The sequence below is a fragment of the Podarcis muralis genome, chromosome 16 (genome assembly GCF_964188315.1).
Source record: "Podarcis muralis chromosome 16, rPodMur119.hap1.1, whole genome shotgun sequence".
Taxonomy (NCBI): Eukaryota; Metazoa; Chordata; class Lepidosauria; order Squamata; family Lacertidae; genus Podarcis; species Podarcis muralis.
This window is the reverse complement of record NC_135670.1, coordinates 15,536,071-15,548,933: the sequence shown is the minus strand read 5'-3', so window position 1 is coordinate 15,548,933 and position 12,863 is coordinate 15,536,071. Positions and strand designations below refer to the sequence as shown.

General features: G+C 49.4%; 1 protein-coding gene across 4 annotated transcripts in view; it reads left to right on the top strand.

The window, feature by feature from the left end:
* Nucleotides 1–12,863, top strand: part of CDC42BPG (CDC42 binding protein kinase gamma) — a 56,803-nt gene that overhangs the window by 22,750 nt on the left and 21,190 nt on the right. For all 4 annotated transcript variants that reach the window (XM_077920059.1, XM_077920058.1, XM_077920057.1 and 1 more), the window contains exons 5-16: nucleotides 267–415; nucleotides 1,186–1,279; nucleotides 2,338–2,538; nucleotides 4,298–4,546; nucleotides 5,318–5,397; nucleotides 5,720–5,826; nucleotides 6,546–6,641; nucleotides 7,350–7,471; nucleotides 8,578–8,820; nucleotides 10,208–10,318; nucleotides 10,958–11,142; nucleotides 12,476–12,566. In XM_077920059.1, the coding sequence (XP_077776185.1) occupies nucleotides 267–415; nucleotides 1,186–1,279; nucleotides 2,338–2,538; nucleotides 4,298–4,546; nucleotides 5,318–5,397; nucleotides 5,720–5,826; nucleotides 6,546–6,641; nucleotides 7,350–7,471; nucleotides 8,578–8,820; nucleotides 10,208–10,318; nucleotides 10,958–11,142; nucleotides 12,476–12,566 (1,728 nt within the window). The remainder of the gene's footprint in view (nucleotides 1–266; nucleotides 416–1,185; nucleotides 1,280–2,337; nucleotides 2,539–4,297; nucleotides 4,547–5,317; nucleotides 5,398–5,719; nucleotides 5,827–6,545; nucleotides 6,642–7,349; nucleotides 7,472–8,577; nucleotides 8,821–10,207; nucleotides 10,319–10,957; nucleotides 11,143–12,475; nucleotides 12,567–12,863) is intronic.

Genomic DNA, 12,863 nt, shown 5'->3' with positions numbered 1-12,863 from the left:
CAGCCCAGCCCCCTGCAATGCAAGAATCACAAGTAAACTGAAGAGTTCCTGGCAGGTGGCCATCCAACCTTTGTTTCATCTTGGGCAGAGAGGAGATTTCCCCCAGCCCTCCTCTCTGGTAAACTGGAGAGATGGCGGAGATTTGAACCCAGGACCTTCCTCGTTTGAAGGCAACAGAGAGTCAGTGGATGTGTGAGCCCTGCTGAGTCCTACCCCCCAGCCCACCGTTCTTTCGTTCTTCTGTATTTCACTCCTCCTTTCCGCAGTACCTAGTGATGGATTACTACGCAGGAGGGGACCTCCTCACCCTCCTCAGCAAGTTTGAGGACCGCCTGCCTGAGGACATGGCTTGCTTCTACCTGGCTGAGATGGTCCTGGCCATCCACTCTCTCCACCAGCTCCAATACGTTCACAGGTAAGTTCGTCTGCCTGGCTCTGGAACTGGCAGGGAAACGCCCTTCTGCCTCAGCTTCCTCACTCCCAAAATGGGGAAGAGTGGCATCTGGTCTCCCTACTAACCCCAAGTGGAAGCAGAAGATATTGGCATGCAGGCAGAGTTTCCTCTTCTCTCCCTTTTATCTGTTTCCAGATTAAGATCTTTAGAGGCCCTAAACACTTAAAATATTTTGGTGGCCCCACATATATCTAATTCAAAATATGAACAATCATAAAATTTTACTTTTTGAAATGAAATAAAACCTGCAGTAAGGTGGATACTTTTGTATACTTTCACTTTACTTATACAGTATTTGAGATTTTTTCCCTCCTTTTTCTAATTGCAAAATCTTTGATCAGATCCTCAGACTAATCTTACGTCACACATCTTCTTGTATGGTTAGTTGAGATAAGGCATCCAGTCTTCCTTGTTGCAGTTGTTTTGTTGGGACTTTTAACTGAGAAAACGAACACCTAGCTGAGCTATTTGTGACTATCAACGTTAAAAATCCTGCAATGGAAAATTTCTTCCCTCAATGCCCTAAGCACGTGCTTATTTTGCTTAATGGTTAATCCAACCATGGCTTTCATCCCAGCCTGCCAGATTCTCCTTCCTCTGGAAGATAGAAGTGGGACTCTTGGGGTCCCTATGGCCCCCAGACCCTCAATGAGTCTCAGTTTCAGGCCCCGTCCCTTCTGGCCACTGACCCCCAGGACTCTTGCTCACCACTGTGGCTCCCCCCTCTGCAGGGACATCAAGCCGGACAACATCCTCATCGACACCAACGGGCACATTCGTCTGGCCGACTTTGGCTCCTGCCTGCGCCTGCATTCAGATGGTATGGTAAGTGTCCGGGGGGGGGGGGGCTGAGAATCACTAGGACTGACTCTGACCCTGACCCTCCTGCTTGGGTGCAACCTGTGATGAATGGTCCTTGGGGTGTGGTGACCCTCAAACCCCCCAATCTAGAGGAGGTTCATTTACGATATGATACAATACGATAATCTTTATTGTCACTGTCCCATGCAAAACAACGAAATTGAAAAAATCTACACCAGACATTCAAAAACCAACAAGCCTGCTATCCCAGCTATCCCAGCCTGGTTAACCCCCTAAAAACTCTGATACCCCATAATTAAATACAATATACTCCCACAGAGACTACCTTACACTGCATTTAAAACCAAAATCACATTTGGATAAAAACTGTTTCTCAGGCGGCTAGTCCTAGTCCTAGTCTTTATAACCCTGTACCTCCCAGAAGGCAGAAGCTGAAAGAGATTTGTTTATATCCCAGCTTTTTCTCCAAGGAGCTCAAGGTGGGGAAAACCCTTCTCCTCATTTAATCTCCACAACAACATCCCTGTGAGGTAGGTTAGACAGAGATGCAGGGACTGAGGTCAAGGTCATGCCCAGTGGGCTTCATGGCTGAGTGAGGGGATTCGAACCTTGGTCTCTCCCAGGTCCTAGTCCAGGGGGCAGCAAACTTTTTCAGCAGGGGGCCAGTCCACTGTCCCTCAGACCTTGTGGGGGGGCTGGACTATATTTTTTTGGGGGTGAAATGAACGAATTCCTATGCCCCACAAATAACCGAGAGATGCATTTTAAATAAAAGCACACATTCTACTCATGTAAAAACACCAGGCAGGCCCCACAAATAACCCAGAGGTGCATTTTAAATAAAAGGACACGTTCTACTCATGTAAAAACACGCTGATTCCTGGACCGTCTGCGGGCTGGATTTAGAAGGCGATTGGGCCGGATCCAGCCCCTGAGCCTTAGTTTGCCTACCCATGTCCTAGTCCGCCCTTCCAACCACTACATTGCACTGCCCATCGGGGAACGATGCAGCTGAGCTGGAGTCCAGATTCTCTCCCTTCTCTGCCCCCCTCAACCCCCAGGTGGAGTCTTCTGTGGCTGTGGGGACCCCTGATTACATCTCCCCAGAGATCCTGCAGGCCATGGAGGACAGGAAAGGGAAATACGGCCCCGAGTGTGACTGGTGGTCCCTGGGGGTCTGCATGTACGAGCTGCTTTTCGGGGAGACCCCATTCTATGCCGAGTCCTTGGTCGAGACCTACGGCAAGATCATGAACCACGAGGTGAGTGGGGCAGAGCAAGGTCAGGATGGGGGTAGGGGAGGCAGCTGTGGGGCAGCAGAGCAAACGGGGGAATTGGTGGTGGGCCTGTTTTCCTAATGCCTTCTGTGTGTAATCTTTGGATACGGCTGGGGAGGGAGGAGGAGGGTTGATCCCTCCGTTGGGTGGGCCAGAGGGGCAGCCGGGATGAAATGCCCCCCCATCAGGTGGGGGGGAGGACTATAGGGCAGAGACCTGGGGTTTTACTTAGCAGAATTGGCTGGACAGCCCCAAACCACAGGCAGGTGGGTTTATGAGGTTTAGAAGGAAGCAAATTTATTTATTTATTTATTTACTTACCTACCTACCACCTTTACCCCTCACCCACCGTGAAGCTCAAAAGTGTGGCGCATGTGGTTCTCCTCCCCCTCATTTAACCCCCACAACAACAACCCTGCGAGGTAGATTAGGCTGAGAGGCAGTGGCTGAGTTCAAGCTCATCCCCCAGTGAGCTTCATGGTGGCAAGAGTAGGAATTTGGGCCCTGGTGTCTCTCCCAGGTCTTAGTCTGACCCTCTAAACCAGCCTTTCTCAACTTGTGGGTCCACAGATGTTGTTGAACTACAACTCCCATCACCCCTAGCTAGCAAGGCCAGAGCTCAGGGGTGATGGGAGTTGTAGTCCAACAACATATGGGGATCCACAGGTTGAGAACCACTGTGACACTCAGCCACATGGTCTCCTCTGAGGAGCTCAAGGCAGTATACTTAGTTCTCCTCTGTCCCATTTAATCCCCACAATAACAACAACCACCTTATAAGGTAGGTTAGGGTTGAGAGGCAGTAACTGGCCCCAAGGGCACACCTAGTGAGCCTCATGGCTGAGTGGGGATTCAAACCAGGGCCTAGGCCAACACTCAAACCGCTACACCACATGTTATTGCTGTCTCAAGACTGGGGCGGGGGGCGGTGCAAGACCAAAAGATCTGGGATGGAAAATGACTCCCTTACCCCCTGCTTCCCTCCTCTGGCTTAATCTTTGCTTTTGCTCCTGAGGGAACACATTCTTTGGTGCCAGGTGGAAATTCTAAATAGATATTCCTACCCTTTTATCACCGTATTTTTTGCTCTATAAGATGCACCAGATCATAAGACGCACCTAGTTTTTGGAGGAGGAAAACAAGAAAAAAAATATTCTGAATCCCAGAAGCCAGAACAGCAAGAGGGTTCGCTGTGCAGCAAAAGCAGTGATCCCTCTTGCTGTTCTGGCTTCTGGGATAGCTGCGCAGCCTGCATTCGCTCCATAAGACGCACACACATTTCCCCTTACTTTTTAGGAGGGAAAAAGTGAGTCTTATACAGCAAAAAATACAGTAAGTTTGTACGCTGTCCTTCCTCCCAAAGGAGCGTAGGGAAGTCAACATCAAAATGTTAAAAGGATACAATTCAGAATAAACAGAACTCTTAATCTCAGGGTTATGGGTTCGAGTCCCGTGTTGGACAAAAGATTCCTGCATTATAGGGGGTAGGTCTAGATAACCCTCATGCCCCCTTCCAACTCTATGATTCTCTGAAAAAACTATTTAAAACATTCAAAAACACTGGATAAAGGCATAATAAGGATCAGGACAGTGGCCCACCTAGTTCAGTATGCAGATTTATTTTCAGTTCCCAGCAACCTCTACCTCAGGGCTTTTTGATATGCCCTCCTTGCCCCCACAAGCGCGGAGGATGCCTGTTACCTGCTGCGCCCCCTGATTCCCCCTTGGCATCTCTCACACTCAGGACCACCTGCAGTTTCCCACGGACATCACCGACGTCTCGGAGAGTGCCAAGGACCTCATCCGAGGGCTGCTGTGCCGGCAGGAGCTGCGCCTGGGCCAGAAGGGCATTGAGGATTTCAAGCGCCACCCCTTCTTCAAAGGCATCGACTGGGACAACATCCGCAAAAGCCCCCCGCCCTACTTGCCCGAGGTGGCCAGCCCGGCCGACACGTCCAACTTCGACGTCGACGATGACATGATCAAGGAGTCGGTATGGGAGGAGCTCCTCTCAATTTCAGGGCTGTTCTAATGTAGACATTATACGTGGGGCTGCCTCTGAAGACGGTTTGGTGCAGAATTCGACAGCCAGGTTGCTCTGAATATATAACACCAATCCTGGCCCAACTGCACTGGTCACCTGTTATTTTATGGGCCCAATTCAACATTGTTGGTTTTTCCTATAAAGTCATCGGTAGTTTAGGACCCCAGTACCTCAAGGACCACCTCTCCACATAGAAACTGACCCAGACCCTGCAATCTTCATCTGAGGCTCTTCTTCATGTGCCCCCTCCACCAGAAGTCCAGAGGGTGGCGACATGAGAACAGGGTCTTTTCAGTGGTGGCTTCTTATTTGTGGAATGCTCTCCCAGGGAGGCTCGTCTGACACCATCATTGCATATCTTTAGGTGCCAGGCATTCCTCTTCAAGCAGGACTTTGGCTGTCAATGGTCTATAGCCTTTTAAAGTGTGTTGGTTTTAATATTTTCCCCGCGCTTGTTGTTTTGTTTTTGGAAAAACGCCTGTGGCGAGAGGAGGCATAATAATAATAATAATAATAATAATAATAATAATAATAATAATAGCAATGTGCAAGGGTGCATGCTGATCATTTCATAGCCATACCTAAGAGGGGAGGTGCAGCAGATTCGGGGAAATCCCAAGGTTTGCAGAAGTATTATTGTCGGGGGGTTATGCCCCTTGAAGTTCCTTCTAACCCTGTGATTCTATGATTCTATCAATTTTTCCCTGCCTTCCTTCCTAGGAGACACTTCCGCCTGTATCCCACGCTGCTTTCTCTGGCCACCATCTGCCTTTTGTGGGATTTACCTTCACTTCTGGGAGGTGTGTGGAGTCTCCATTTTATTCTCACACATTTCAGTATATGCGGTGGGATTTGGGGCCAAGGGTGGTGGGTGGGATCTGACAGAGAAAGTGGCTTGAGGTCCCCCTTTGTAGCTGAGAAAGGATTTGAACCCTGGATTTGACCACCCCCAGCTCAGCCTTCTAACTGCTCCTCCTCAATCTCAGTTCTGGCAAATGTGAAGCCATGCCAATTTGTTTCACTCACCCTCGTTGGTTGTTTGCCCGAAGCTTGCTATGTTCATGCAAATGTATGCAAAACAGACAAGGGCCCTGACCCTGCAACCTCCGTTATCCCCTGCAGCCTCCTCTCTGAGAGGCACCCGGCCTCCCCCTCCAGCACTGCCCGCCTAGAGAAGAGAATCCGCCACCTGGAACGGGAGAAAATGGAGCTGGCCCGGAAACTGCAAGGTACTTATTTTCCATATGCCACATCTATCTGTCTGTCTGTCTGTCTGTCTGTCTGTCTGTCTGTCTGTCTGTCACATTTCTGGGAGTTGTAGTTTGGTAAGGGTGCTGAGAGTCAGTAGGAGACTGCTCATTCCCCTCCCAGAGTCACAATTCCCAGAGGGGTTTAACAACCAATCCCTCACCCCAGGGAACTCTGGGAATTGTAGCTCTGTGAGGGGAATGGTGAGGTTTCCTCACAACTCCCAGCACCCTAAAAAACCACAGCTCCTAGACTTCTTTGGGGAGGGGGGGACCATGGCTGTTTAAAGTGGTGCTCATGTGGCTTAAGCATACTGTGCAGTTGGGGGTCTAAATTTCAAGTCTAGTTTGGCCCTGAATAATGCCTTCAAATTAATCGTCAACTGACTCAGGAAGGACCTGTCTCTCACTGACAGTGAACCACAATGGCTCTAAAAAGCCAAGATGGAGATCTGGACTACAACTCCCATCGTGCTTGGCCATTAGCCATGCCGGCTGGGGTTGTTGGGAGCTGGAGTCCTGCCACATCTGGAGGGCAGAGGTCCCCCATTCCTGCTCTGTGGGGCTCAGAGGCTTGGGGGCAGGCAGTGGGGAGGGACCTATCCTGCTCACGGGCTTCCCTTCGGAGCATCTGGAGGCTGGGCTAGGCAGACTGTGGAGCTCATGTTGTGTTTTCTCGCCCTTATGTCACCCCTGTGCAGATTCTCTGGCAAAATCCCCTTCCAAGACTCTGGCCAAGGACTCTGAGTTCAGGAGCCTCCAGAACGAGATGGCAGCTTTGCAGAAGCAGTTGGCAGGTACCTGGGCGCTGGTGGGGCTTCGGGAGAGGCAAGGCCTTCTCCTCCTATTCCTCCCTGAGCTCTTAAGGGCGCAGGGGGCAGCCTGCCCTGTCTTTAGGCAGAGGGAAACGAGCCTTTCAGGTGCAGAATTATTATTTTTACTACTACTACTACTACTACTACTACTACTACTACTACTACTACTATTAATAATTGTAGCCCGGTTTAGGGAAGTTTTTAATATTTAATGCTGTATTGTTTTTAACACTTGATTAGAAGCTGCCCAGAGTGGCTGGGGAAACTCAGCCAGATGGGCGGGGTATAAATAATAAATTATTATTATTGTTGTTGTTGTTGTTGTTGTTGTTGTTGTTGTTATTGTTATTATTATACCCCACCCATCCAACTGGGTTGCCGCAGCCACTCTGGGCAGCTTCCAACATGAAAGAAACACACCAAAACGTCAAACAATAAAAACTTCCCAATACAGGGCTGCCTTCAGATGTCTTTGGGAAGACATTTGCCCCGTTTGGTAGGATCGCAGAATTGTAGCGTTGGATGGGAACCCGGGGGTCATCTAGTCCAACCCCCTGCAATGCAGGAGCCACAGCTAACGGATCCCTGACACTGTGGAGGAGACAGGCTCACAAGGTCACTGGTGTCAGCAGCTGGAAGGGAAGGGGGATCTCTAGATTGCATCTGGGGCTCATGTACCTTCCCTTCCAGAGAATCGGTTGGAGAGCGACAAGGTTCAAAGGCAGCAGCTTGACCGGGTGGAATCGAGACAGGTGAAGACCCTGGAGGAACGTGTGAGGATTCTGGAGGAGGAGAAGAATGAAGCACTACAGGTACCGTATACCACCTCGGTCTACTGTGGGGGATTTGGACCATCCCATCATAGTGTTGTGGTAGTTTTTGGCCAAGGAAAGGCATTGTCTGTTCTGCCAAAGAGAGCCCAGGAGCTCCTAGCCTTCAGATTCTGCAAGGGGGGGCCTCTAATAAGGACCTCAATGGGGTGTGGAGCCAAAATGGAGGACAAGGGGAAACTATCAGCATTCTCCGGGGAGCCCCAATGTTTGTTGAGGAGAACCAAACACGTGAAAAAACACTAGGGACACCCAGAAGAACTCAAAAAGGATTGAGCGTTCTTGATGGGATGTTAGAAGAATGGAAAATGGATTGGGGAGTGGGGTGTCAAAAGGAAGGAATGGGTGGCCGGCCGGCCTTAGCGGGCAAGGGTATTCTGCAATGTTTTGTTGCAGGTTTCACTTCTTACAAAACGCCCCTCCATCCTGACTCTTCACCTGGAGAGATGCAATTTACATTGTTCCCATTTTCACAGCTGGCAAATCAAGGCTGATTTGCATGTTCACTAAAACGGGGTTATTCTAATAGGGTTTCATGGCAAACGCTTTAGCTATGGGAGGAGAATGAGGAGATTCCACATCATAAGCAATAGTTGCTTGGGGGGCAGGAATCTTAAAAATGAGGACTAGAAACAGTCCTCCTTTTTTGCTTTACACTAAGGCGTGTTCATTTTCGAGCTTCTGAACATTTTGAAGAATCTGGCTGATTATGTTCCAGTAAGCTAGAGACCCAGATGCAGCCCCCTTCTGCAGGGAAGGCTCTCTCTCTCGGAGGCTTGAGCATGTGGGTCCAACTTCTACAGCGCCTTTATTTTATTTATTTTGTTTTTATTTACATATTTCCTTTATATAACCCACCTTTTCTGCAAGGATCTCAGGCTGGTGCCCGTGATTCTTTCCCTCCTCATTTAATCCTCACGACACCCCCGTGAGGTAGGTCAGGCTGAGAGGCAATGACTGGCCACCAAGGACACCCCCAGTGAGCTTCACGATGGCTGGGTGGAGATTCGAACCCTGGTCACTCCCAGGTCCTGGTCCAACACTCTAACCACTACACCACCGCTGTCTCTTGTTTTGGGGGGGGGCAGGATCTGGCCAAGGCCCAGGAGCAGCTCCAAGCTCAGGCCTGGGAGCTGCAGGAAGAACAGCTGCAGCACAAGGACACCTCTGAGGAGCTGCAGAGTGCTGCGGCCAAGTGCGGGGAACTGCGAGCCCAGCTGCTGAGACACTCCCGGCAGCTGCGGGAGCGGCAGGAGGAGACGGAGGCGGCCTCGCGGAGGGTGGAGGGGCTGCGCAAGGAGCTGGCTCGCTCGGAGAGCGGGCGCAAAGAGGTACCCCCACATTTTATTTCGTCGTTCGTTCCTTGCATTTATATTCCTCCTTTCCTCCCCAAGGAGCACCAGGTAGCATACGCAATTCTCCCCCTCCTCGAATAATCTTCACCACAACCCTGCAAGGTAGGTTAGGCCGATGGGAGTTGTAGTCCAAAATACCTGGGAGAAGACCATTTGTGATTCTTAGATCCTGCGTTTATTTTTATTTTGGGGCCTGATTCAGCAGCTAGGCTCTTCTTACGGATAGCTCAATTTGGTTAGAGCGTGGTGCTTGCAGCGCCAAGGTTGCAAGTTCGATCCCTGTAAGGGAAAGCTGTATATTCCTGCATTGCTGGGGATGATGATGATAATAATAATAATAATAATAATAGGGACGCGGGTGGCGCTGTGGGTAAAACCTCAGTGCCTAGGACTTGCCGATCGCATGGTCGGCGGTTCGAATCCCCGCGGCGGGGTGAGCTCCCGTCGTTCGGTCCCAACTCCTGCCCACCTAGCAGTTCGAAAGCACCCTTAAGTGCAAGTAGATAAATAGGGACCGCTTTATAGTGGGAAGGTAAATGGTGTTTCCGTGTGCTGCTCTGGTGCCGGTTTGCCGGAGCAGCATCGTCACGCTGGCCACGTGACCCGGAAGTGTCTGCGGACAGCGCTGGCTCCCGGCCTCTAGAGTGAGATGAGCGCACAACCCTAGAGTCTGTCAAGACTGGCCCGTACGGGCAGGGGGTGCAATAATAATAATAATAATAATAATAATAATAATAATAATAATAATAAAGTGATAAAACATCAGACATTAAAAACTTCCCGGAACAAGGCTGCCTTCAGATGTCTTCTAAAAGTCAGATACAGTGGTACCTCAGGTTAAGTACTTAACCTGAAACTGTTCATTCTTAACCTGAAACTGTTCATTCTTAACCTGAAACTGTTCTTAACCTGAAGCACCACTTTAGCTAATGGGGCCTCCTGCTGCCACCGTGCCGCCGGAGCACAATTTCTGTTCTCATCCTGAAGCAAAGTTCTTAACCTGAAGCACTATTTCTGGGTTAGCAGAGTCTGTAACCTGAAGCGTATGTAACCTGAGGTACCACTGTAGTTGTTTATTTCTTTGACATCTGATGGGAGGGCGTTCCACAGGCCTGGTTTCCTGTAACCTCATTATGATTCTTTAGGGCCGTTTCCATAGATGCTAGATGTTCTTAGGACATATATTGCACGGATGCATGAAGGAAACTCTCAAGGAAGCCACTTCCTGGGCCTCTGTAGCCTCAGAAGCTGCTTGGGGATGGGGAGTAGGGCAGTAAAGACCCCAAAAATCTGGGACCCCAGACCTTCTTCCTCCACCACAGTCAGGTAGCATCTACAATCAAGTGCTTCTTCCCCTTTGTAGCTGGAGGCTCGGATTGAGGGTCTCATGAACGAAGTCTCCAAGCAGCGGAAGGGGAGAGAGAGGGCCGAGCAGCAGCTGAGGAGGCTGAAGGAGGAGCAGGAGGAGCTGAGGGTAAATACAGCTTGGCAAAGTGGGGGAAGTGGGGAGGGAGATGCCCCACTGTAAAGAGGGTCATCATGCCAGGGGAGCATGGCAAAAGGCGGAGGGATGGGTCTGTTCCTGGCTTGTGCCAGTTTTGCAGGTAGGGGCAGAAGAGGCCCAGTATTGTCAGCACTGACTGGCAGCAGCAGCTCTGCAGGGTTTGGGGCAGAGGATATTCCCAGCCCTCTCTGCAAACGCCAGAGGTGGTTGAACCTGAGGCCTTCTGCATGCAAGGCAGATGCTTTGCCCCTGAAATCTGATGTCCCTTTCCACGTCTTTATTCCTTCTCATTTTCATTCTGTCCTGTCTTGTTTCCAATGCACTGCAAATTCCCACCCACCTCCAAATCACCAAAATTCAAGCTTTGGGAATATGCATTTCAACCTAAAGGGTGCATTTTTGAACACATTCTATGCAACAACAACAAAAAGTGAATTGGCATATGCAATTTGGTACGTTTTTTTGAGCCAAGAACTGTGCTGCAAAATTTGGAGAAGTGCAAAAAAACCCCAGAAGGCTACCTGCATATCTCTGCATATCTCTGGGGAAAGAGGTCCAAGTAAGTTTACATCTGCCCTCCTCTCCGAATGACTTTGCTGCCCCCTGCAGGTGAAGCAGAATGCGTCCTTCTTCTTGGCCTCTAGCTCCAGGAGATCAGGAAGTGTTTCCTATACCACAAAGGAGGAGGTGAAAGGCCTGCGGGAGGCGCTGCAGACCAGGGAAAGGCAGCAGGAGGCCTTCCGAGCTGAGATTGCCCAACTCCAGGAGCAGCTGGAGAAAGCCAAGGCTGAACGGTGAGGAGAGGGAGGGATCCGCTTGGAAGTGGGGTGGCGAAAGGAAAATGGAGTGCAGTGGGTTGGTCAGAACAAAGGAACAGGAAAACTAGAATGGCATCTATTTTGTTAGGCCACAGGCCACAGCAGAATAAAACAGCAAAACATAACCCAGTATAAACTTCCAGAAGGCTGCAGAAATCACACTTGAAATCAGAACATTCCTGCATTGCAGGGGGCTGGAGTAGATGGTCTTTGGGGGGCCCTTTCAACTCTGCAACTCTCTGATTCTCTGATCATAAAGATTAATAATAATAATAATACATTTTTATTTATACCTCGCCCTTCCCAGTTCAAAAAACCGGCCTCAGGGTAGCTAACAACAAATTTTAAACACTTAATTGATACAACAAAAAACAGCATAAAATACAGTATAAAACGTGATGCATAAAAGATATACATGCCTTCCAACTCTATGGTTCTGTGTCCCTGAAATAAACAAAGCTTTGCTTTAAAAACAAATAAACATTACTAAGAGGAAGAGAAGATAAAAATCTGACAGGTGGCATCAGTAGATTTTGTCAGGATGCAGTCGTACTCTTGTGCCTTTTTACCACAACGCCATCTTCACCGGCCAAAAAAACATGATCCTGGCGTTTCCATTCTCTGCAAATGGCGTATGGGGAACAGGTTATCTAGTGGTAAATGGGAACTATGGGCTGGGTCCAGGCTAAGCTCTCTTTGCATTTAGTTCCCATGGGAACAAGTGGGGCAGCTTAAGTCAGCCTTCTCGAATCTGGTGCTCTCCAGATATTTCGGACTACCACTTCCATCAACCCCATCTGAATGATGGGAGTGGTAGTCCAAAACAGCCTTGCTGGTTGGGGTGGATGGGAGTTGTAGTCCAAACATTCAGGGGGAGTGCTGGGCTAGGGAAATCTGGATCCAACCCAAAGAGACCACATTCTTAGGTTCGCTCCCCAGCTCTGAGTTTGGAAAAGTGACTCTCCATCTCTTGTAGTGGTTAAGAGCAGTAGACTCGTAATCTGGGGAATGGGGTTCGATTCCCCGCTCCTCCACCTGCAGCTGCTGGGTGACCTTGGGCCAGTCACACTTCTCTGAAGTCTCTCAGCCCCACTCACCTCACAGTGTTTGTTGTGGGGGAGGAAGGGAAAGGAGAATGTTAGCCGCTTTGAGACTCATTCGGGTAGTGATAAAGCGGGATATCAAATCGAAACTCTTCTTCTCTTCTTCTTCTTCTTCTTCTTCTTCTTCTTCTTCTTCTTCTTCTCTCTCTCTCTCTCTCTCTCTCTCTCTCTCTCTCTCAATCTCTCTGATTGCCTTTCCTTCCTAGTTGGGGAAATCTGGATCCAAAGGACTGGCACAAAGAACCACACAGTTTGCTGCCCAGGGAAGGTGTCAGTGCCCTGCATTTTGGAGACCAGGTATGCATACATTTACCTGTGACTCTTGGCTTTGTGGCCAGGGATGCAGCCTCTAGATTGTGGCTTCTGCAGGCGGCTTCTCCAGAGCCACACACTTCTCAGGTGCGATCCCCAAAAGACAGGAAGTCCCCAGTCATCACTTAAAATAACGCTGAAAGCATGAAGTCCTCCAAGTCCTTGATTCTGTGCTTTTAAATACTTGTCACCTGGATATGAGATCTCCAAGATCCTCAAACACAATGGTCATATAAGCCTCTTTCTTTATCTCTTTCTTTTTTACTGCAAAGTTCTCTGCAG